Source organism: Microcaecilia unicolor, chromosome 7, assembly GCF_901765095.1.
Source record: "Microcaecilia unicolor chromosome 7, aMicUni1.1, whole genome shotgun sequence".
NCBI lineage: Eukaryota > Metazoa > Chordata > Amphibia > Gymnophiona > Siphonopidae > Microcaecilia > Microcaecilia unicolor.
In genome coordinates, this window is record NC_044037.1 from 228,365,731 (window position 1) to 228,390,053 (window position 24,323).

The 24,323-nt window shown below is 48.2% G+C and overlaps 1 protein-coding gene across 2 annotated transcripts in view; it reads left to right on the forward strand.

The window, feature by feature from the left end:
* TLK1 (tousled like kinase 1) overlaps window positions 1–24,323 on the forward strand; it is a 342,919-nt gene that overhangs the window by 184,960 nt on the left and 133,636 nt on the right. For both annotated transcript variants that reach the window (XM_030209141.1, XM_030209140.1), the window contains exons 7-8: window positions 4,129–4,218; window positions 7,255–7,347. In XM_030209141.1, the coding sequence (XP_030065001.1) occupies window positions 4,129–4,218; window positions 7,255–7,347 (183 nt within the window). The remainder of the gene's footprint in view (window positions 1–4,128; window positions 4,219–7,254; window positions 7,348–24,323) is intronic.

Sequence of the window (24,323 nt, forward strand, 5' to 3'; positions counted from 1 at the left end):
GGTTGATCCGAGCCCCCTCTTATGCAGAGTGCGGCAAAGCTGTGAACCGGGTGGTTGCTCTTTTGAGCTCCCTGGGATGGATCATCAACTGGGAGAAAAGCCAGCTGCGCCCCACTCAGTCCCTGGAGTATCTGGGAGTTCGATTCGACACCCAAGTGGGCAGAGTGTTCCTGCCAGACAATCGGATTGTCAAGCTTCAGGCTCAGGTGAACCAGTTCCTAGTAGCCTCTCCTCTTCGGGCTTGGGACTATGTGCAGCTGTTGGGCTCTATGACGGCCACGATGGAAGTAGTGCCCTGGGCCAGGGCTCATATGAGACCACTTCAACACTCTCTGCTGCAGCGCTGGACTCCGGTGTCGGAGGATTATGCTGTGCGCCTTCCCTTGGGCCCAGCAGTGCGCAAGGCGCTGAGCTGGTGGACGCAGATGGACAAGTTGTCTGCAGGAATGCCTCTGGTGACCCCAGAGTGGATTGTCGTCACGACGGACGCTTCCTTGTCGGGCTGGGGAGCCCACTGCTTGGGAAGGACAGCGCAGGGACTCTGGTCTCCTGCAGAGGCAAAGTGGTCTATCAACCTCCTGGAACTCAGAGCCATTCGGTTGGCGCTTTTGGAGTTCATCCCGGTACTGGCGTTGAAACCGGTACGGGTTCTGTCGGACAATGCCACGGCTGTGGCCTATGTCAACCGCCAGGGAGGTACCAAGAGCGCCCCTCTAGCCAAGGAGGCTATGAATCTATGCCAGTGGGCGGAAGCGAACCTGGAGCAGCTTTCAGCGGCCCACATTGCCGGAGTCATGAATGTCAAGGCGGACTTTCTCAGTCGCCATACCTTGGAGCCCGGAGAGTGGCAGCTATCTGCTCAGGCGTTCTTGGACATCACGAAGCGCTGGGGCCAGCCGAGCCTAGATCTGATGGCGTCATCGGCCAATTGCCAAGTGCCGCGCTTCTTCAGCAGAGGACGGGACCCTCGATCCCTGGGAGTAGATGCTCTTCTCCAACAGTGGCCGACACAAGAGCTTCTCTATGTGTTCCCGCCCTGGCCCATGTTGGGCAGGGTGCTAGACCGGGTGGCAAAGCATCCCGGCAGGGTAATCCTGGTGGGTCCGGATTGGCCCAGGCGTCCCTGGTATGCGGACTTGATCAGGCTCTCAGTCGACGATCCTCTGCGACTGCCAGTGGAGCAGGGCCTGTTGCATCAGGGTCCCGTGGTGATGGAGGATCCCTCCCCCTTTGGTCTTACGGCCTGGCTATTGAGCGGCAGCGTCTGAGGAAGAAGGGCTTCTCAGACAAGGTCATCGCCACTATGCTGAGAGCGAGGAAGCGCTCTACTTCTACTGCTTACGCCAGGGTTTGGCGTATCTTTGCAGCGTGGTGTGAAGCAGGCTCACTTTCTCCCTTCACTGCTCCAATTTCTTCAGTGTTGGCGTTCCTGCAAGAAGGTCTAGAGAAAGGCCTGTCGCTCAGTTCCCTTAAAGTCCAGGTAGCGGCTCTGGCTTGCTTCAGGGGCCGCCTGAAGGGTGTTTCCCTGGCTTCGCAGCCAGATGTGGTGCGCTTTTTCAAGGGAGTTAATCACCTGCGCCCTCCTCTGCACTCAGTGGTGCCTGCGTGGAATCTCAACCTGGTGCTAAGAGCATTGCAGAAGCCGCCTTTTGAACCCTTGTCGAGGGCATCTCTGAAAGACCTGACGTTGAAAGCAGTCTTTTTGGTGGCTATCACTTCAGCCAGAAGAGTTTCCGAGCTCCAGGCGCTCTCTTGTCGAGAGCCTTTTCTGCAGTTCACTGAGGCAGGAGTGACTATTTGCACAGTGCCTTCCTTCCTGCCCAAGATTGTTTCTCGATTCCATGTGAATCAGCAGCTCTGTCTCCCTTCCTTTCGTAGGGAGGACTACCCAGAGGAGTACTCTGCTCTTAAATATCTGGATGTGAGACGAGTCATCATCAGATACTTGGAAGTGACCAATGATTTCCGGAAATCGGATCATCTGTTTGTCCTGTGTGCAGGTCCTCGTAAGGGTCTGCAGGCTGCTAAGCCTACAGTGGCAAGATGGGTCAAGGAAGCCATTGCAGCGGCTTATGTGGCCGCGGGGAAGGTGCCGCCTATCCAGCTGAAGGCTCACTCCACAAGAGCTCAGGCGGCCTCGATGGCAGAGGCCGGATCCGTCTCCTTGGAAGAGATATGCAAGGCGGCAACTTGGGCTTCGGCTCATACATTCTCCAAGCATTACCGTTTGACTGTGGCTGCACGGGCGGAGGCCCGGTTTGGAGCTTCAGTGTTGAGGTCAGGGATTTCAATGTCCCGCCCTGGGTGAGTACTGCTTCGGTACATCCCACCAGTCTATGGATTGATCAGCTTGATGATATGGAAGGTAAAATTATGTATAATCATACCTGATAATTTTCTTTCCATTAATCATAGCTGATCAATCCATAGCCCCTCCCAGATATCTGTACTGTTTTTATTCTGGTTGCATTTCAGGTTCAAGTTTAGTCTTCAGTTATTTCAGAAAGACTTCGTGTTCAAGTTTTTTCACTTGGATTTTTCAAGAGTTAAGACGAGTTTGTGTTACAGTGAGCTGCTGCATTCCTCTCCCCTCTGTTTTACGGGGCTGGATTGAGACTTAAAATTCTGCCGGCACTCCCTCCCGCTTCGTGCGGCTGTAGGGCAGCTTTGTACCCTTCCCGCTTCGGCGGTGTTAGGGTCAGTCAGCTCCTCCCGCGGTTGCGGTTGCAGGATAAGCCAGATCCCCCCGCATCGGCGGGTGTGGTGTCCCTCCCCCGCTCCGCGGGGATGAGCTGGACGGATTCCCCTCCCCCACTTGTGTGGGGATGAGCTGGGTTAATTCCCCTCCCCCGTTTCGGCGGTGGTGAGCTGGGCAGAGTGTCCCTTCGTGGGTGTAATTCTCTAAGTGCTGAGTCCTGCGGATGGAGCTTTGATATCGACATACTGAGGAGTTTCCGGCAGCACATGACCACATATAGGGAGGCAAAAGTTTGCTCTCTATCTCCACCTGCTGGTAGATGGACACAACCCACCAGTCTATGGATTGATCAGCTATGATTAATGGAAAGAAAATTATCAGGTATGATTATACATAATTTTACCATTTCCACCTCCATGCTTGACAGTGGGGACGGTGTTCTTTGGGTCATAGGCAGCATTTCTCTTCCTCCAAACACGGCGAGTTGAGTTCATGCCAAAGAGCTCAATTTTTGTCTCATCTGACCACAGCACCTTCTCCCAATCACTCTCGGCATCATCCAGGTGTTCACTGGCAAACTTCAGACGGGCCGTCACATGTGCCTTCCGGAGCAGGGGGACCTTGCGGGCACTGCAGGATTGCAATCCGTTATGTCGTAATGTGTTACCAATGGTTTTCGTGGTGACAGTGGTCCCAGCTGCCTTGAGATCATTGACAAGTTCCCCCCTTGTAGTTGTAGGCTGATTTCTAACCTTCCTCATGATCAAGGATACCCCACGAGGTGAGATTTTGCGTGGAGCCCCAGATCTTTGTCGATTGACAGTCATTTTGTACTTCTTCCATTTTCTTACTATGGCACCAACAGTTGTCTCCTTCTCGCCCAGCGTCTTACTGATGGTTTTGTAGCCCATTCCAGGCTTGTGCAGGTGTATGATCTTGTCCCTGACATCCTTAGACAGCTCCTTGCTCTTGGCCATTTTGTAGAGGTTAGAGTCTGACTGATTCACTGAGTCTGTGGACAGGTGTCTTTCATACAGGTGACCATTGCCGACAGCTGTCTGTCATGCAGGTAACGAGTTGATTTGGAGCATCTACCTGGTCTGTAGGGGCCAGATCTCTTACTGGTTGGTGGGGGATCAAATACTTATTTCCCTCTGCAGAATGCAAATAAATTCATATACTTTCCACAATGTGATTTTCCGGATTTAATTTGTGATGTGCTATCTCTCACTGTTACCAATAACCTACCCTTCAATTATGGGCTGCTCATGTCTTTGTCAGTGGGCAAACTTACAAAATCAGCAAGGGATCAAATACTTATTTCCACCACTGTATATATATATATATATATATATATATATATAATGTATATAAGTGAGTGTAAGCATATTCTTTAAGGTTGCAAAAATGTTTTTATTTGTGTGTTTTAGGTTCAACAGAATAGTCCTTCACCTACTGCATTAGCTTTTGTGGACCACCCTATTACACAACCAAAGCAGTTATCATTTAAAGTGATTCAGGTAAGCATCATGGAGTTATCTTGTATTCCATTTGTTTCATTGCAATGACTGAAAACCAATTTCTAAAACGTGTTTGTATCAGATTGTTTTATAAATGCTCATTTTCTAGCAACTCCTGTCTGTACTCTAGGGTCTTTGTGAATGTGTTATCTCTATTGAATGTTGATAGGTTAAGTGGGCAGTTTTCAATATGTCTTTTGAGACAGTCCAAGAGTATCATCATCATCATCATTAAACTTTATGTGATATCAGAGTCATTAGAATATCTAAGTGGGTTTCAACTTCAGTAAATGAGGTGGGAAACAAACACAAAATACAAAGAGGGGAGATATGATAGAGGTCTATAAAATAATGAGTGGAGTGGAACAGGTAGATGTAAATTGCTTGTTTACTCTTTCCAAAAGTACTAGGACTAGGGAGCATACAGTGAAGTTACTAAGTAGTAAATTTAAAATGAATCGGAGAAAATATTTCTTCACGCAACGAATAATTAAACTCTGGAATTCGTTGCTAAAGAATGTAGTAAAAGCAGTTAGCTTAGCATGGTTTAAAAAAGGTTTGGATAATTTCCTAAAAGAAAAGTCCATAAGCCATTATTAAGGTGGACTTGAGAAAATACACTGCTTATTTCTAGGATAAGTAGCATAAAATGTATTGTGCTTTTTTTGGGATCTTGCCAGGTACTTGTGACCTGGATTGGCCACTGTTGGAAACAGGATACTGGACTTGATGGACTATCGGTCTGTCCCAGTATGGCAATGCTTATGTTCTTATGTTCTAAAGATCAGGGACAGACAGGTAGTGTACTTGTATGCAAAGGTAAGTTTTTGTGACTTTCATTGACATTTGATAAATCCCAGGTACTTTTGTACAGTTAGATTCGGTTTAGTTGGACAGTGTATTGCTCTGTGTCCATGGGTTACAGTTTGGGAGCGAAGCTTTATTGTAGCAGATACTGAAGTTTTTCAGCTATATTGAATTGCACACAAATTTACTTACTCTAGTGCACATATTTTGAATTGTATATTTTAAGGGGGAGACAAATGATGGTTTATAAGAGCAAGTAAACTTCTGTTTGCAACAGTGTTTTCATTAAACCTGTGCTTTTGGGAACTGGAATAGTGTTGTAAGGTTCCACTACTGATAGTCTCTCATTACAATATTATTAGTGGTGTTAATGTCATCAGGTTGTATTTTAAATTTTCCAGTCATTTAACCAGCTTTGTTCTATTTTTGTTGTTATCTGCCCTAGAGACTGACTGAATTTAGGTTTCATTAGGGTGCTGAACCTAGCCCCAAATCCTTTACTTGTCCAGTTTCGGCTGAAAGGTTATTTTCATTTTTGGCCATGTTTTTAGTTTGTCAAAAATGACAATGTGTTTTGCTGAAAATTTGTGCTTTGTCCCGTTTATCTCCTTCTCTTCCTCCGAACAAGAGTTGCCCTTCCTCTAGGACTCCCTCTCCTGAGTGCCTCCCCCTAGGACTCCCTCTCCCGAGTGCCTCCCCCTTTCCACCTGTAGGCCTCCCCCTTCTACCCATAGGTCTCCTGGGCCTATCTTACAGTCCCTGGTGGTGTAGAGGTGTACTTCGGGCAGGAATGCTCCTCAGTTATTCATGCCCATTCTGGCTATGCTCTCAAAAATGAGTGCTGCAACTATGGACATTGCTCCTGCCCTGACTACACCACCAGGGATTGTAAGGGTAGTCCTGGGGTGGGGCTACTCTTTGTACTGCGATTATGACCTTGCACAATAGTTTATATCAGCATTTCCCAAACTGTGCGCCTGGTGTGTCGCAGCGAACTCTCAGGGGTGCCACGGCACAGCTTGACCTCCCTCCCGCTGCCCACGTCCCAGCCTCATTCCCTACACCCCCCCCCCCCCCCCTGGAGCTCCGAAATCTGCCACTTCCTGCTTATTCCCCTGCTGCCGCTGCAGTTCTTGCAGCTTACATTTTTGGGCTGTCCGCAATTCACACAGGCACTGTGGGGATTTCCTTCTGCCGCTTTCAGCCCTCACAACAGGAAGTTGCATCAGAGAGGGCCAGACGTGACACACTGAGAAGGCCCCAGAGTGCCTGCCTGTGTGAATTGTGGATGGCCCAAAAATGTAAGCTGCAAGCACTGCAGCGGCGGCAGGGGAAGGAGAAGGAAGCGGCAGTGATCCTGGACCTGCAGGAAGGAAGGTAACTAGCAATGCTAGATTTGGGTAAGGCAGAGGTGTGCTGGATTTATGGGAGGAGAGGGCTGCAGGGAATGGTGTGCTGGACTTTCTGGGAAGAGGGTGCTGCAGGGAAAGGGAGACCCATGTGGCCGGGGGGGGGGGGGATAGGGGTGCCATGAAAAATTGCTCGAACACTAAGGGTGCTGTGAGCCGAAAAAGTTTGGAAACCCCTAGTTTTTATGACAAATAGAGTGCTCCAAATAAATGGTTTTGATACATAGTTTTAGCAGGAATTTTAAGTCTGTAAATTTTGAATGATATACCTCTTAGGGAATTAGCCTGTCTGTGGAGTTTTGATGTCCGCTGTTACTGCAAGTGTGGCGCAAAGTCAGCCACTGTAAAAACACCATGGTTAGTTAGTTTTCATTAGCTTTAGTCCATGTGTATGGAAGCTGTTTTGCTTGGAGGTAAGATATGGTCTTACATTATTAAAATTTTTATATTCTAGCTTGGATATTGGTTTAGCATAGGGATTCAGACCACAAGCTCTGACCCCAGCGGCCTTCACTGGTTCATATTTACACAACCAAACTTGAGTTTTTTGGTTTCGGAATTTTGGCTGTAGTTTCAGTTTTGGCCGAAAGCTTTCAGAGAGTTTCGGTGGCAGTTTCGGTTTTTGTTGGCCTCTAATCTGCCCACTGCTTCAGGGTTTGTGACATCCTAATCCTAGATGTAAAGCTTTACGAATAATAAAATAGTTTAAAAACATCGAGCTAATTTTTAAGTTTCTGGCTAATAAATTCTGGCCATTTTAAAGTTAAATATTTCAGTACTATAATGTAATTTTTCTGAAATGTTTGTTTCTGTATTTTAGACTGATCTCACAATGCAGAAATTAGCGTCGCTAGAAAGTAATAAAAACCAAGACCTAGAAAAAAAAGAAGGTCGTATAGACGATTTGCTCAGGGTAAGTTGCAAAGGAGTTTGTGGGAAAACATTTTGGAGTTCTTTATTAGATGTTTTTTTTTTTTTTTTCAATTATTCAATTTTTTATTGAAGATTGCAACAGATGAAGATTATAACGTAACAATCACAATAAGATTAGAACTTGTAATATCATCTTGACACAACACATTTTGTATTTAACCAACCAACTCACCACCTACCCCCAATTCTAAATCCTATACCTCCTCTCTACTTCAGTCAAAGTAAACTGTCCAAATTTCAAACTACGAAGTTGATAAAAGCAGTAAGACATCTCATAAGTATCGACTGTACAGTTGATTACAGCAGTACATCTTCCTGAAATGAAAAATAATATAACAGATTAAACCAGAATAGAGCAGTGTAGCCTTTCGTTGACCCCTCTGAATAGCAATTCAAAAGTTATTTAAGCACTAGAGATAAGAGAAGTGATCAGTACAGTTGATAAGGTTCATTGTGCCATTTATTTTCAAATTGAGTCTTTTGTCTATGTAAGGCTGCTGTGAGTTTCTCATAGTTCCTAACTTCAGTTCATATACCTTTCCAGGACTCAAACAGTGGACCCACTGTATCTTTACAAGCTTGTACCATAGTCATTTTGGCAGTCAAAAGTAAGGATAGTGTTAGATGCTCATTTAAAGTCCACGGAAGAGATATGGGAAAGTGAGCTAGCAAACAAATGTCTGGCTTTAGATCCCCAGTTACACCACACCAATGTCATATCTGTGTCCATGTTCCTTGCCAAAACCTTTGAGTCCGTGGACATTCTTACCACAAATGCTCATAACTCCCCTCACTTCCACAGTTCCTCCAACAGAGAGGTGAGACTGTGGTCATAACGGAGAAGGATTGGATCCTGGATGGATACCAATACAGTCTCGTCACCTGCATATATTGCATCTGCTGATAGATAGACACTGCCGAACAGTGCTTAATGTAATTGTAAATATAGAGCCAGTCCTCTGAGGTAAGAGAAATCCCTAACCAGAGCTCCCATACAACTTCATGTGATGCTTCTCGAGAGGGATGCAGCTCTAACAGAGCATGGTATACATGTGATAATAGCTTTTTATTCATCCCCGATTTAAATAGGACAACCTCTTAACTCTTTCAGCTTCCTTTGTAAGTTATGACACGTCTCCTGTCGTTGGATAAGATCTTGGAATTGAAAATATTGAAAAAAGAGGATTCCTCTGCCCCATCAGATCTTATGCTGCGGAAGGGACAGAAGGGTCATAAAAATGTCTTGCTGACGTATGTCCTTACAATACTGCAAATCCAAAGTTTCCGATGCCCTTCTCAAGGGAGCCAGGTAACCAATGGAAAGAGGCATATAATCGCTTGATCAACTATAAGGATGGTATATCCCTGAAACCCCCGTGTGCACTTGATCTGTTTCCCAGTGATCCAAAATGTGCTCAAAAAAATATGCCCAGAGTGAACTTTATTCTGTGCTTCTGTTCTGGTACCCGCCTTCCCCATGTACTCACAAACTGAGTATTGGGCTATGTATTCCTCTCAATACGAACCTAATGTTTTTCTACTGATTGATCTTGGTGGTCTTGCATTGCTTTGAGGATTACAGCTTTGTAATATTGCCATAAGTTCGGGAAGCCCACCCCCTTTTCCTCTTTAGGGAGAGACCGCCATATAAAGTTCCTTAATCTCTTATCCCATTTCCTAAAAATATCTCTGGGCATTGCGATAGGGAATTGAGTGAAAAAAAATAGAAACTGCAGAACTATCATCATTTTAAGCAGTGCAATCCTACCAACCCAGGTAAGCGTAAGATCTCTCTATCCTTCTGATGAAGACCTAATAGGTTGCTCTAATGGGATATAATTCAAAGTGTACAAATCCTGTACTTTAACAGACAGTTTAACTCCCAAATAACTGAACCCTTTCTTGTTCACCTGAAACAAAAAGTTATGCAAATCCTCTGCTTATAGATGTATTAAAAAGAACGTACGAATAGCCATACTAGGTCAGACCAATGGTCCATTCTAGCGCAGTATCCTGCTTCCAACAGTGGCCAATCCAGGTCACCAGTACCTGGCAGAAACCCAGTTAGTAGCAACATTCCATGCTACCAATCCCAGGGTAAACAGTGGCTTCCCATATGTCCATCTCAATAACAGACTATGGACTTTTCCTCCAGGAGTTTGCCCAAATCTTTATTAAACCCAGGTACACTAACCACTGTTACCACATCTTCTGGCAGCGAGTTCCAGAACTTAACTATTTTTTCAGTGAAAAGATATTTCCTCCTATTTGTTTTAAAAGTATTTGCATGTAATTTCATTGAGTGTCCCCTTGTCTGTACTTTTTGAAAGAATGAAAAATCAATTCACTGCTACCGGTTCTACACCACTCAGGATTTTATAGACTTCACCCCCTCTCAGCTGTTTCTTTTCCAAGGTAAAGAGCCCTGATCTCTTTAGCCTTTCCTCATATGGGAGGAGTTTCATTCCCTTTATCATTTTGGTTGCTCTTCTTTGAACCTTTTCTAATTCCGCTATATCTTTTTTTTCCGTCATCAGACTGTTTTTAGTCCTTAACTTTGGTCTGGTTTTTCCCCTTTCTTTTTTCCGTGCCTTGCCCTTTTTTTAGGCACCATTGAGTCATTTAATTTAACCAACGAGGTTTTTCCATCCATGTCCACGAAGACTCACAGTGGCTTCAAGCGCTGTACCCAGCGCAGTCAGACTACCTGTAGAAATGTCACCCATTCTTGGTGTCTGCAGTGTCTTGGGCCTGACCGTAGCCCTGGTATAACTGTGTTCTCTGTCTTCTCATGAAGAAGAGGACCTAGGTTTCCCAAGAGGCTCAACAAGAGAGAATTTTTGGAGCCAAGTCCGGTTCCTCGACGTTGGCATTGAGGTCGGAGGTGTCTGCATTGATGTCGAGCATCGCACCGGCATTAGGAGCGTTGGTAAGCATGGCTGCTTCGAGACTCTTAGACATTGGGAGCAGTGAGGCTTCAATTGGGTCTCTGCCTGTCTTGAGGCCTCCTGCTGTGCAGGCCCCCCCCCCCCCCGGTACTGTCCATTGTCGGACCTGACTCCTAGGTGATGTGAGGATTCGACGTTGTCCTCGTTGGCACCTAGGAGCCTTGGTGACATGTTTTGGGTGATGGCCAAGAAGCATCATCATCAGTCACCCTCGACACATGGTGCCTGGAGCTCCGGGGCATCGAAGAATTCTGCACCCAAGAAGTGTCGACACCAGGAGGATTGCTCTCCCTCTATACAGGAGGTGCCGATGTGCCTGTCTCCAAGCAACTGAGAGCCTACTCACACATCGACCCCAGCGGTTCTGCAACCTGCGCCTCAACTCGTACCCAAGCTTTCCTGGTGTTGGCCCTCAATGAGCACATCAGGGCCTTCCTCTCACAGCTGCTGGATGGCCTTATGTAGTGGTGTGCATCCGTATAGGCGGTACTTGCGCATGCTATATCTCCCGTTGTGGCCCCGCCTGCTGCTGGTGGCCTGGTGTCGACTTTCATCCAAGCCGGGAATCCCTCGACGTCGGTGGAGAAAGCTTCACCTGAGTCAAGACAGGAGCCAGCTACTTGACGCTGCTTTCGAGGGCACAGTTCCTTGACATTGAGGCAGATTCGGTTTCTGCAATCCCAAAGGGAGATACTTTCCGACACCGAAAAGGAGCGCTCAGGGTATTCAAAGGAAGATCCCAGATTCTTCTCCTCTGATGAGCCTTATGGGATTCCCTCTGAACCCTCCCCTCCACCTGAAAGAAGACTGTCTCCGCTGGAGAGCCGTTCATTTGCATCTTTTGTTAAGGAAATAGCTGATGTCATTCCATTTCCTTTGGAAGTGGAGGATGAGCCCAGGGCTAAGATGCTCAAGGTCCTGGTCTACACATCTCCTCCTCAGGAGGTTGTGACTGCCCCTCCCCTAAGGGCCCTGAACAAGTTTCTAGTCCGAGAAACGTTCAGGATGGTTTCCATGGGCACCCTTCTTCCAATGGACTTAGAAAAATGATTGGCTATGGTCTCTGGACTTAAAGGATGCATATACTCACATCCTGATACTTCCAGCCCACTGGAAGTATCTTTGATTTTGGCTGGGAACATATCACTTTCAGTATCATGTGTTGCCTTTTAGCCTTGCATCGGCTTCCAGGGTCTTCACCAAGTGTCTAGCGGTAGTTGCAGCATCGCTAAGCAGACTGGGATTCCATGTATTCACATATCTCAATTGGCTGGTGAAGAGCACCTCAGAGGACGGTGCTCAGGAGTCCATATGGATGACTATTCGGGTGCTAGAGCTACTAGGGTTTGTTCTAAAGTATCCCAAGTCCTATCTACACCCTGTCCAGTGATTGGAGTTCATAGGAGCCCTGCTTGACACACAGAGGGTTCGAGCCTTCCTACCTCCTGGAGACGAGAGTGGACAATCTTGTCTTGCTGGCATCCAAGGTTCGTGTCTCTCAGCAGGTCACAGCTTGGCAGATGTTGAGCTTGCTGGGTCACATGGCTTCCACAGTGTATGTTACACCCATGACATGTCTTCATATGAGATCAGCTCAATGGACCCTGGCTTCTCAGTGGTACCAAGCCACGGGAAGTCTTGAAGATGTAATTCTTGAAGTGTCCCAGAGCTTGTATGCTCTCTTCAGTGGTGGACAATCCGATCCAATTTGACCCTGGGATGTCCATTCCAAATTCCTCAGCCACAAAAAGTGCTGACGATGGATGCATCTCTCCTAGGATGGTGAGCTCATGTAGATGGGCTTCACACTCAAGGATTTTGGTCTTCCCAGGAAACGAATCTTCAGATGAACCTCCTGGAGCTTCAGGCAATCTGGAACGCTCTAAAGGCTTTCAGGGATCGGCTATCTCATCAAATTGTTCTCATTCAAACAGACAATCAGGTTGCAATCTATTACACCAACAAGCAGGGGGGAATCGGATCACACCTTCTTTATCAGGACACCATCCGGATGTGGCATTGGGCTTGCCAACATGGCATGTTCCTTCAAGCAACTTATCTGGCGGCGCAAACAACACGCTGGCCGACTGGCTGAGCAGGATATTGCATCCGCATGAGTGGTCTCACAATATGGGCATAGCCTGCAAGATCTTCTGAGCATGGGGAACCCCCTTGGTAGATCTTTTTCTACTCAGATCAACCACAGAGTCCTTCAGTTCTGTTTCAGGCTTCAGGCTCACGGCAGACTAGCGTTGGATGCCTTCCTCCTCAACTGGGTGACAGGTCTTCTGTATGTGTATCCTCCCATACCTCTAGTGGGAAAAACTTTGTTGAAACTCGAGCAAGACTGTGGAACCATGATTCTGATCACACCATACTGACCGCAGCAGATATGGTTCCCTCTTCTTCTGGAATTATCCTCCGAAGAACCGTGGAGATTGGAGTGTTTTCCGACCCTCATCACACAGAACAAGGGGTCGCTTCTACATCCCAACCTCTAGTCTCTGGCTCTCACAGCTTGGATGTTGAGAGCCTAGAATTTGCTTCCTTGGGTCTTCCGGAGGGTGTCGTCCAAGTCTTGCTGGCTCCCAGGAAAGATTCCACTAAGAAGTGTTACTGTTTTACATGGCAGAGGTTTGCCATCTGGTGTGGCAGCAAGACCTTAGATCCTCTTACTTGTCCTACACAGAACCTGCTTGAATACATTCTACACTTATCAGAGTTTGGTCTCAAAACCAACTCTGTAAGGGTTCACCTTGGTGCAATTAGTGCTTATCAGCATGTAGAAGGTAAGCCTATCTCTGGACAGCCTTTAGTTGTTCGCTTCGTGAGAGGTTTTCTTTTTTTTTTTTTAATTTATACATTTTTTTTTATTAAAGTCAAAATATCGCAATTGCATTACATCTTATCATACCACTACATTTCACCTTATAACATAACATGTCTCATGTGCATTTTAAACATTTTCTCCCCCTCCCTCCCCCTCCCCTCTTTGTCCCTCAGGATGTCAAGCTGTTCTCCTCTCCCTTCTTACCAAACAAAACCTCGTGCATCCGCACCCATTCTTGTGCTCCAGGGTTATATCTCCCCTTCCTTTTATCTGTTAATTTTTCAAATTCTATAACATCTTTCAACTTCACCCTCCATTTTTGCCCTCTCTGATTACCCCAACCTAGCAGACACCATTTAGGTTCATGTGGAAAGGGGTTTTCCAAAGCTGCTGATAGTCCTTTCACTATCTCTCTCTAGTAGCCTTGCAGCTTATTACATTCCCACCATATATGATAAAATGTTCCCTTTTCTTGCCCGCACTGCCAACAGGCCACTGAAGCCCCTGGGTACATTTTGTTCACTTTATCTGGTGTGTAGTACCATCTGCTCAATATTTTGTAAGCATTTTCTTTTATCAACACGCATATTGAGGCCTTCTTAACCTCTATACACACCCTCCTCCATTCGGCCTCGCTTAGAGTCTGTGTCATATCCTTTTCCCATGCCTCCATATATTTGTGTTTCCGAAACTCTTGGCTCCTAAGGTGCCCATATACTTTAGAAATTCCTCTGCCTCTCACATCTCTCTCACCCCACAAGTTTTCAAAATTTTCCTGGTCCACTGGTGCGTTTTTTGCCCATTTCTCTGATATAATAAAGTGTTTAACTTGTAAATATGCATATATGTCTGTCTCTTGCAGGCCATATCTTTCTTGTAACTCCCCAAATGTTTTAATGTGGCCTCCCTCCAGGAAGTCCAGGAATCTAATTAAACCCTTCTGAAACCATGTTGAGAAAACCCCCGATTCTTTTCCTGCTGGGAATCCTGATTTTTGCATGATCCATGCATAGGAGGATCTCTTCTGTCCCCCCGCAGTTGAACTTTTAAGGTTCCCCAGAGAGTCAATAAGTGTGATACAAAGGGGTTCAATGTCATTTTCCCATAGGACTGTTCCGGGATGGAAACCCATAACAAGCCCTTCAAATATCCCTCTCTTACAAACACTTGTTCCAATTTGGTTATGTGTGATAGATCTACCTTGCACCATTCTGCTATTTGTGTTATCTGCGCCGCCCAATAATACCACTGCATATTTGGCATCTGTCTTCCCCCATCCTGTATCCTTCCCCACATTATTCTCCGTGACAGCCTAGCTGTTCCCCCCCCCCCCCCACACACACACACAAATCTCTCTAATTCCGATTGTAATCTTGTCAATTCCCTTTTCGGAACTGGTATGGGTAGGGTTTGGAATAGAAATAGAAGTCTTGGTAGAATATTCATTTTTATCACCGCTATGCGTCCCCACCACGATATCCAGCCTGACCTCCATCTGTTCAAATCCCTTCTCACTGCATGTAGTAGGGGTTCATAGTTCCAAGCATATAAATTCTTTAAATCTTTGGGAATTTTTATTCCCAGGTACCGGAATCCTGTTTCTGTCATTTTAAAATTAAACCTTACTTTCAGCTGTGCTTGGTCAGCTTCTGGTATTGTAATTCCCATTATCTCAGATTTGTCATAGGTACTGCAAATCCTGCTTGCCTCCCGTATATTTCAAGTTCTTTAACTATGATGGGTAGCGTTTGCAACGGTTTGGCCACATAAAACAGGATGTCGTCCGCAAAGAGCGCGATTTTATGTTCTTTAGCTCCTAACCAAACTCCCCTTATGTCTCTCATAGTTTGAATTCTCTGTGCAAGGGGTTCAATGGGCAACGCAAACAGTATAGGCGAGAGTGGGCACCCCTGCCGTGTCCCCCTTTGAATTGGGAAAGCTTCAGAATAGCCTCCATTGATCTTTAGTATCACAGTCGGGGATGTATATAGTCCCTTCACCCATTCTATAAAAGGTATTCCCATGCCCATTGCTCCCATTACTTCCCATAAGTAGTCCCACTCCACTCTGTCAAATGCTTTCTCTGCTTCTACTGCAAGTAGCATCAGTGAGTCTCTGTTGGAGTTCCTCAGGGATCTGTCCTTAGGCCCCTTCTTTTCTCAATCTACACCTCTTCCCTAGGCTCCCTGATTTCTTCTCATGGTCTCCACTATCATCTTTATGCCGACGACACCCAGCTTTATCTCTCCACACCACAAATCACTGCGGATACCCAGGCCAAAGTCTCGGCCTGCTTATCCGACATTGCTGCCTGGATGTCCAACCGCCACCTGAAACTGAATATGTCTAAGACTGAACTTATTGTTTTCCCACCCAAACCCACTTCCCCTCTCCCTTCACTCTCTATCTCAGTTGATAACACCGTCATCGTCCCCGTCTCATCTGCCCGCAACCTCGGTGTCATCTTCGACTCCTCCCTCTCCTTTTCTGCGCACATCCAGCAGATAGCCAAGACCTGTCGCTTCTTCCTCTACAACATTAGCAAAATTCGCCCCTTCCTCTCCGAGCACACCACCCGAACTCTCATCCACTCTCTCATTACCTCTCGCCTTGACTACTGCAACCTACTCCTGACCGGCCTCCCACGTAGCCATCTATCTCCCCTTCAGTCCATCCAGAACTCTGCCGCACGTCTTATCTTCCGCCTTAACCGATATACTCATGTCACCCCTCTCCTCAAGTCACTTCACTGGCTCCCAATCGGATACCGCATACAGTTCAAGCTTCTCTTACTCACCTACAAATGCACTCGATCTGCGGCCCCTCCGTACCTCTCTACCCTCATCTCCCCGTACGTCCCTACCCGTAACCTCCGCTCTCAAGACAAATCCCTCCTTTCAGTACCCTTCTCCACCACCTCCAACTCCAGGCTCCGCCCCTTCTGTCTCGCCTCACCCCATGCCTGGAACAAACTCCCTGAGCCCATACGCCGTGCCCCCTCCCTACCCATCTTCAAATCAATGCTCAAAGCCCACCTCTTCAATATCGCCTTCGGCACCTAACCACTTCACCTCTTCTCAGGAAAACTTATCTACCCCAACTTGACATTTCGTCCTTTAGATTGTAAGCTCTTCCGAGCAGGGACCGTCCTTAATTGTTAATTTGTACAGCGCTGCGTAACCCTAGTAGCGCTCTAGAAATGTTTAGTAGTAGTAGTAGTAGTAGTAGTAGTCTCCTCTCCTCTGTGCCCCCCATATAATATTCAATGTACGTTGAATATTGTCCGCAACTTTTCTATTGAGTGTCCTATATAATAATTCTCACCTCCAACGTTCTATGCTTGGGACCGTGGCTCCCTGGCTGCAAATGGTCTGCGAGGCAGACACGCACGGACGTCACTGACGTCAACACAGCTGATTCCAAGGCAAGGGGAGGAGTACTCCTCCTACTGCCTTGGAATCAGCTGTCACCCCCCCCCCCCCCGCGCTACGGCCCCCTCAAAACCCACCCCCTCCCGCAAACCTGTCGATCCCCCCCCCCCCCCCCGGAATGCCGAAAACCGCACCCCCCCTCCCGCCGCTGTTGTGCACTACCTTCGGGTGGGTTCCTCAATCATCTTCTCAGAAAGTTTAACTCCGTGCGTCTGACGTCAGACGCATGCGTGCATCTGACGTCAGACGCACGCAGAGGAACTTCCAGACAAGATGATTGAAGAACCTACGGGAAGGGAAGAACAACACGGCGGCGGTGGCGGCAGTTTTCGCTCACACGGGGGGGGGGGGGGGGGGAACGACAGGTTCGCGGAGGGGAGGGTTCGAGGGGGCCGTAGCACGGGGGGGGGGGGGGGAATTGCCTGCCTAAGGCCCGTTTCCTTGCCTACAGAAACGGGCCTTTTTTACTAGTAAACCCAGATTGGTCTGTGTGAATGAGGTGTGGCATAATATGAGCTAAGTGATCCGCCATGATCTTTGCTAAGATTTTAACACCTATGTTCAGTAATGAGATTGGTCTGTATGACCCACACACTGTTGGGTCTCTCCCTGGTTTCGGTATTACTGTAATTCCTGCTATTTTCATGCTGTTGGGTAGGCCGTTTCCTCCATAGTTCGCATTTCCAACCCTTGTCAATAGTGGGGCTAGCTCCCCTCCAAATACTTTATAAAATTTCCCGGTATATCCATCCAGTCCCAGTGCTTTCCCTCCTTTTAACCCCTTAATCACCCGAATTACTTCTGGAACCGTTATTGCCTCTCCAATTCCCATCTCTGGGCTTTCGTTACCTTGTTAAGGCCTAAGTTTTGTAAATGTCCTTGTATTTTCTCTCGGGGTGCCCCATCTCCTGCCTTATAAAGTTTAGAATAGTACTGCACAAATTTACTCCTAATGTCTTTAGCTTGGTATACCAGTTTATCTCCCTGTGTCTTTAGTTTTGTAATCAAGCTCTTGACTTGTTTTTGTCGTAGGCTGCGTGCTAACATGGTCCCTGCCTTGTTACTAAATTCAAAGAATTTTTGTTGCATCAGTGACCTGTGGAATTCCATCTTAACTGCAATTTTTGGAGCTCCCCTCTGCATTGTACTAATTCCCTAAGGGTTTTGGTGTCTCTATCCGTTTGATGTTGTATTTCTAGCTGCGTCAATCGATTTCTTATTAACACTTCTGACTCTTCTCTTTTTCTTTTCTTGCTTGCGCCTTTTGCTATCAGATGTCCTCTAATCACTGCTTTCAGTGCATCCCACAATGTGCCCTCCGAAATCTCCCAGTTATCATTAAATTGCAGGTATTCTTTTATTGTTTTATGTATTTCTTGACATTCCTCAGCAACCCTCCAGACCGGTCAAGACGCTTGGGTTATGCATGCCTACCAGCAGAGGGAGACTGAGAACACTAACTTCAAACTGAGTACATATAACCTGTGCTAGCCCTCTATCTCCAGTATTTTCTCAGTCTCAGCAGAGGGTAGACATGCAGCCTGTGCAGCTTGTCCGGTCTGGTAGGATCTTGTGAGACTAGTTAATTTTTCCTGATTTCTGGGGATAAGTTGGTGATACAGTTCTTCCCTGTGCCTGGAACGCTGTAGTGTGCAAGGGGTTGGTAGGTCCGGTGGGGCCTGCCATTGTCCCCTCTGGGGTGTCACACCCGGGTGGCCGGGTCCCTCCCCCCGACTGGCTCTCCCGTTTTGGCCAGAGTTGTGCCTCGGCTGCAGTGTTAATCCTGCAGCCTTGAGTGCCATTCAGATTCTAGCAGCAGGGCTCAAATAAAGTTTAAAAAAAAAAAAAAACAAAAAAAAAACCTCCTCGTGTAGAGGACTGCAGGAGCTGCACTCCGGGGTCTCCGGAGTTGTTCAGCCGGTCTGGGAGAGCTGAGTCAGTATTCAGCGCCGGTGAGTGTTGGTTTTCTTTCTTTTAACTTCGCCGGTTGCAATCAGCTGTTTTTTGTTTAGACGCGAGTATGTCGGGGAAGCTCCTTCGTTGCCGGCTGTGCGCGCGTCGGGGTGTTGACGCGGCTGGCGGTTCCTGCCGTTTTTGTGGAGAGCCCAAGGCCCCATCCCTCGCGCCACCGGTGTTAGCTGCGGAGGCTCCTTCGGCGGGATCGCAGGAGAGTTGTGCGGCTCAGGTTGGCGCTTCAGCGGCGGTCCCGATTTTGGCGGGAACCGCCGCCATCTTGGATTCGGGTCTTTTGGGCGCTGAGACGGTCGTGGGGCCGCAGCCACTCCCGATTTCGAGTCCCGGGGGGGGGGAGGCCTCAGGCAGCATGGGGTTCCCTCCTGAGTTTGTTTGGAGTTTGTTTCAGGCTTGGAAAGCGGGCCCGTCGGGTGCGGAGTCCCTTAGTCCTAAGGTGGGGGGGGGGGGCTACCGCTAAAAGACCACGTGTGGAGTGCTCTGAAGATGTAGAGGTCTTTTCTCCTCCGGATTCTGAGGGTGATTTTAGCCCCCTGGAAGAGGAGGAGGGGTCGGTGGCAGGGCAGGATGGGGACCTGTCCTTGTCTGGGGAAGACCCCTCGGTGGTTAGGATTTTTCACAGGGATGAATTAGCGGATCTCATTGAGCAGGTGTCTGCCACTTTAAGGTTTGATCCGGCGGCAGCTCCCATTGGGGATGGGAAGCAGGTGGATCCTTTGGTCAAGGGGATCAGGCGGGTCTCTCGCTCTTTCCCTATGAATGCGGACTTGAGGGATATGATCACGCAGGAGTGGCATTCGCCGGAGGCTCAGTGTAAGGTGGCTCGAGCTATGACTAAGCTCTATCCTCTTCCTCAGGAGGACAGAGACTCCCTCAGGCCCCCGACTGTGGATGCCGTGGTTACGGCAGTGACTAAGGCTACTGCTATTCCAGTGGATGGGGGGGCCGCGTTGCGGGACCCTCAGGATAGGAAATTGGAGACCTTCCTAAAGCGCAGTTTTGATCTGTCGGCCTTGGCGCTGCAAGCGTCTGTTTGTGGAGGTCTAGTGGCTCGGGCTTGTTTTCGCTGGGCTGAGAGGCTCCTGGATAGTCCGCAGGCTGATAGGGCTTCTCTTGTTCAAGATCTGGCCAAGTTGGAGATGGGGTCGTCGTTCTTAGCGGATGCGCTGTACGATTTGTTGAGGGCCTCGGCTAAGAACATGACCTTTGCGGTGGCGGCTCGGTGGGCCCTGTGGTTACGGGGCTGGGTGGCCGATGCCGCCTCCAAGACAAAACTTTGTTCCCTCCCTTTTAGAGGCTCTTTGCTTTTCGGGGAGGAATTGGATAAGTTGGTGAAGGGTCTTGGTGATGCTAAGGCCCCTCGGCTTCCTGAGCTTCGCCCCAAGGTGTCTAAGGGGGCAGCAGGGCGGGGGCGCTTTCAGGAGGCTCGGCGGTATCGGCCCGGTAGGTCCTCTGGGGGGACTAGGGGTCGGTTTTTCCAGAGAACCCAGTCCTTTCGAGGTGGCCGTCGCGGGGGGCGAGGCTCCTCTTCGGGAGCGTCCGGTACGTCCCGTGTGTCTCAATGATGGTTTGGGGACCCAGCCTTTGGTTCGCGTGGGGGCTCGCTTACGCTTGTTTTACCAGAGGTGGGTCCAGATCACGTCAGACCAGTGGGTACTGCAGATAGTGCGAGACGGGTACGCCCTAGAATTCGACAGTCCCCTCTCCGACTTCTTTCTCGTGTCTCCCTGTCATTCAAGATGCAAGGCAAGAGCAGTACGGGCCACTCTGTCGCGTCTAATCGGGTTAGGGGCGGTGGTGCCTGTTCCCAGGTTAGAAAGAGGTACGGGCTGTTACTCCATTTACTTCGTGGTGCCCAAGAAGGAAGAGGGGGCCTTCCGGCCCATTTTAGACCTCAAGAAGGTCAATGCGGCCCTAAAGGTTCCCTCCTTTCGGATGGAGACGTTACGCTCAGTTATTGTAGCGGTGCAAGAAGGAGAGTTTCTGACGTCTCTAGATCTGACAGAGGCTTACTTACACATTCCCATTCTAGAGGCGCACCAGCGTTTTCTTCGCTTTGTGGTCTTAGGGAGGCATTTTCAGTTTTGTGCGCTGCCTTTCGGCCTGGCGACTGCGCCTCGCACCTTCTCCAAGGTGATGGTGGTGGTGGCGGCGGCGCTGCGCTTGCAGGGCATTTTGGTTCATCCGTATCTGGACGACTGGTTGATTCGGGCCAAATCAAGGTCAGAGAGCGAGGAGGCTACCGGTCGTGTGGTGACCTTCTTACAGTCGCTCGGTTGGGTGGTCAATCTGGCAAAGTGTCACCTGGTGCCTTCCCAGTCTCTGGAGTATCTGGGAGTTCGCTTCGACACGAAGAAGGGCCGGGTGTTCTTGACAGCTTCTCGCATCTCCAAGCTACAGGGGCAGATCCGGCGGCTCCGAGCGCAGAGAGCGCCTTCGGCTCGGGCGTATCTGCAGGTGTTGGGTCTGATGGCAGCAACAATAGAGGTGGTCCCTTGGGCCAGGGCCCATATGAGAGAATTACAGAGAGCTTTGTTGACTCGTTGGTCTCCTCAGTCTCAGGACCTGGAGGAGAGTTTCCCTCTGCCGAGGGTTGCCCTTCGCAGCCTTCGCTGGTGGCTCCACGCTCCGAATCTAGCGAAGGGCATGCCGCTGGACACTCCCAGTTGGACGGTGCTGACCACGGATGCGAGTCTCTCGGGCTGGGGAGCGCATTGCCTGGGTCAGGTAGCTCAAGGACGTTGGACGTTGGAGGAAGCATCTTGGTCCATCAATCGCCTGGAGACTCGAGCAATTCGTTTGGCTCTTCGGTCCTTTCACACCCTGTTAGTAGGCAAGGCAGTCAGGGTGCTTTCCGACAATGCCACGGCCGTCGCATATGTAAATCGGCAGGGAGGAACGAAGAGCCAAGCGTTAGCTGTGGAGGCGGCGGAGTTAATGTTCTGGGCAGAAGCTCATCTTCAGGGTCTCTCGGCGGGCCACGTGGCAGGGGTGGACAACGTGAGCGCGGATTTTCTAAGCAGACACACGTTAGACCCCGGGGAGTGGTCCCTCCATCCCTCAGTGTTCAATCGACTGGTGTTGGAATGGGGTCGGCCGGGGCTGGATCTCATGGCATCGGCCGACAACGCTCAGGTTCCTCGCTTCTTCAGTCGTCGAAGAGATTCTCGGGCCGAGGGCATCGACGCGTTAGTGCTCCCGTGGCCGACTCAACAGTTGCTCTATGTATTTCCGCCATGGCCGCTGGTGGGCCGCGTGGTGCAGCGGATCGGGCGCCATGCAGGTCTAGTGGTTCTGATTGCGCCCAATTGGCCTCGACGTCCGTGGTACGGAGACCTAGTTCGGTTATTAGTGCAGGCTCCGATGCCGTTGGGGCCCAGGGTGAGATTGGTTCAGGGGCCGATCGAGATGGCCGACCCGGCTCCATTCTCGCTTACGGCCTGGCTCTTGAGAGGCTCAGATTAAGGAAGAAAGGTTTTTCAGCCAGGGTAATTGATACCATGTTGCGTTCTCGTAAGAGGTCTACTTCTTTGGCTTATGTGCGGGTGTGGCGCATTTTTGAGAACTGGTGTCAAGAGCGGGATTATGTCCCTCTACGCGTGTCGATCGCGGAAGTTTTGGAGTTCCTGCAGGATGGTCTTGACAGGGGGCTCTCGCTCTCTTCCCTGAAAGTGCAGGTTTCAGCGTTGTCTTGTTTCCGTGGAAAGATTCAGGGAATTTCCTTGGCGGCTTCGCCGGACGTGGGGCGGTTCTTGAAAGCTGTCAAGTTGCTTCGTCCGCCTCGTCGGCCGACGGTGCCGCCTTGGGATTTGAATTTGGTCTTGGAGGCTCTGGTAGGCCCTCCGTTTGAACCGTTGGCTTCCATCTCGTGTAAAGATAGAGCAGCTTTTAAACTAGAAATGGGGGGAAGGCCGACAGTCGCTCAAAAGAGCATGGTTCGGGATAAGGTATCTTTCAAAGATATCACCATAACAGGGAAGATAGAGTATCCTGATAGTGAGGTTGCAAAAGAGATTGTAGTAGATCGGGTATCTTTAAATAACAATAAAAATCAGACAAAAGATTGCCAATTAATACTGTCAAGTACTAAGCATGATGTACTTAGGAACAACAAACATAGTTTGAAATGTCTATATGCGAATGCCAGGAGCCTAAGAAATAAGATGGGGGAGTTAGAATATATTGCACTAAATGAAAAATTAGATATAATAGGCATCTCTGAGACCTGGTGGAAGGAGGATAACCAGTGGGACACTGTCATACCGGGGTACAAATTATATCGTAGTGATAGGGTGAATCGGATTGGTGGAGGGGTAGCATTGTATATTAACGAGAGCCTTGAATCAAATAGATTGAAAATTCTGCAGGAAGCAAAACACTCCTTGGAATCACTGTGGATTGAAATTCCATGTGCAAAGGGGAAAAGGATAGTGATAGGAGTGTACTACCGTCCGCCTGGCCAGGACGAACAGACGGATGCGGAAATGTTAAAGGAAATCAGGGACGCAAACAAACTGGGCAACACAATAATAATGGGGGATTTCAATTACCCGCATATAGACTGGGGTAATGTAACATCTGTACACGCAAGGGACATAAGATTTCTTGATGAAATCAAGGACAGCTTCATGGAACAGCTAGTTCAGGAGCCGACAAGAGAAGGAAAAATACTAGACTTAGTCCTTAGTGGTGCTCATGATCTAGTGCAGGGGGTAACGATACGAGGGCCGCTTGATAACAGTGATCATAATATGATCGGTTTTGATATTGGCATTGAAGGAAGTGAAACTAGGAAATCAAGTACGCTAGCGTTTAACTATAGAAAAGGTGATTACGACAAAATTAGAAAAATGGTGAAAAAAAGACTGAAAGGAGCAGCTCGCAGAGTAAAAAACTTGCATCAGGCGTGGATGCTGTTTAAAAACACCATCCTGGAGGTTCAGGACAAATATATTCCACGTATTAGAAAAAAGGGAAAAAAGACTAAACGTCAGCCGGCGTGGCTAAACAGTAAGATAAAGGAAATCATTAGAGCCAAAAAACAATCCTTCAGAAAGTGGAGAAGAGAACCAACTGAAAGTAACAGGATAGATCATAAGGAATGCCAAGCCAAATGCAAAGCGGAGATAAGGAGGGCAAAAAAGGACTTTGAGAAGAAATTAGCGTTGGAAGCAAAAATACATAGTAAAAACTTTTTTAGATACATTAAAAGCAGGAAACCGGCCAAAGAGTCGGTTGGGCCGCTGGACGAAAATGGTGTTAAAGGGGCGATCAAGGAGGACAAAGCCGTAGCGGAGAAATTAAATGAATTCTTTGCTTCGGTCTTCACCGAGGAGGATTTGGGGGGGACACCGGTGCCGGAAAGATATGTTTCTTGACAATCTTTTTCATCTGCTATCAGTGATTCATTAAGCCTCCACACCGTCTCCCGTCTTTCTATCCCTAATTGTCCCACTAATACCCAAACTGGCACGTGGTCTGAAACATGTATGTTGTCAATGTCTGAATCTTTCATGTTCCCCCACAACGATCTACTCCCCCAAATCGCATCTATCCTCGAGTATGATTTTTGGGCATGTGAATAGAAAGAAAATGTTTTTTGGCCTGGATGTTGCAGTCTCCATACATCTACCAAATCTAATTCCTTCATTAATTTGAGAAATTTCCCCCTGTGGATTCGTGCTCCTCCTCCTCTCCCCAGGGAGTGATCTATTGTGGAGGCGGTCAAATTATAATCTCCTCCCATAATTATCTGGCCCTTTACAAATTGACTTAG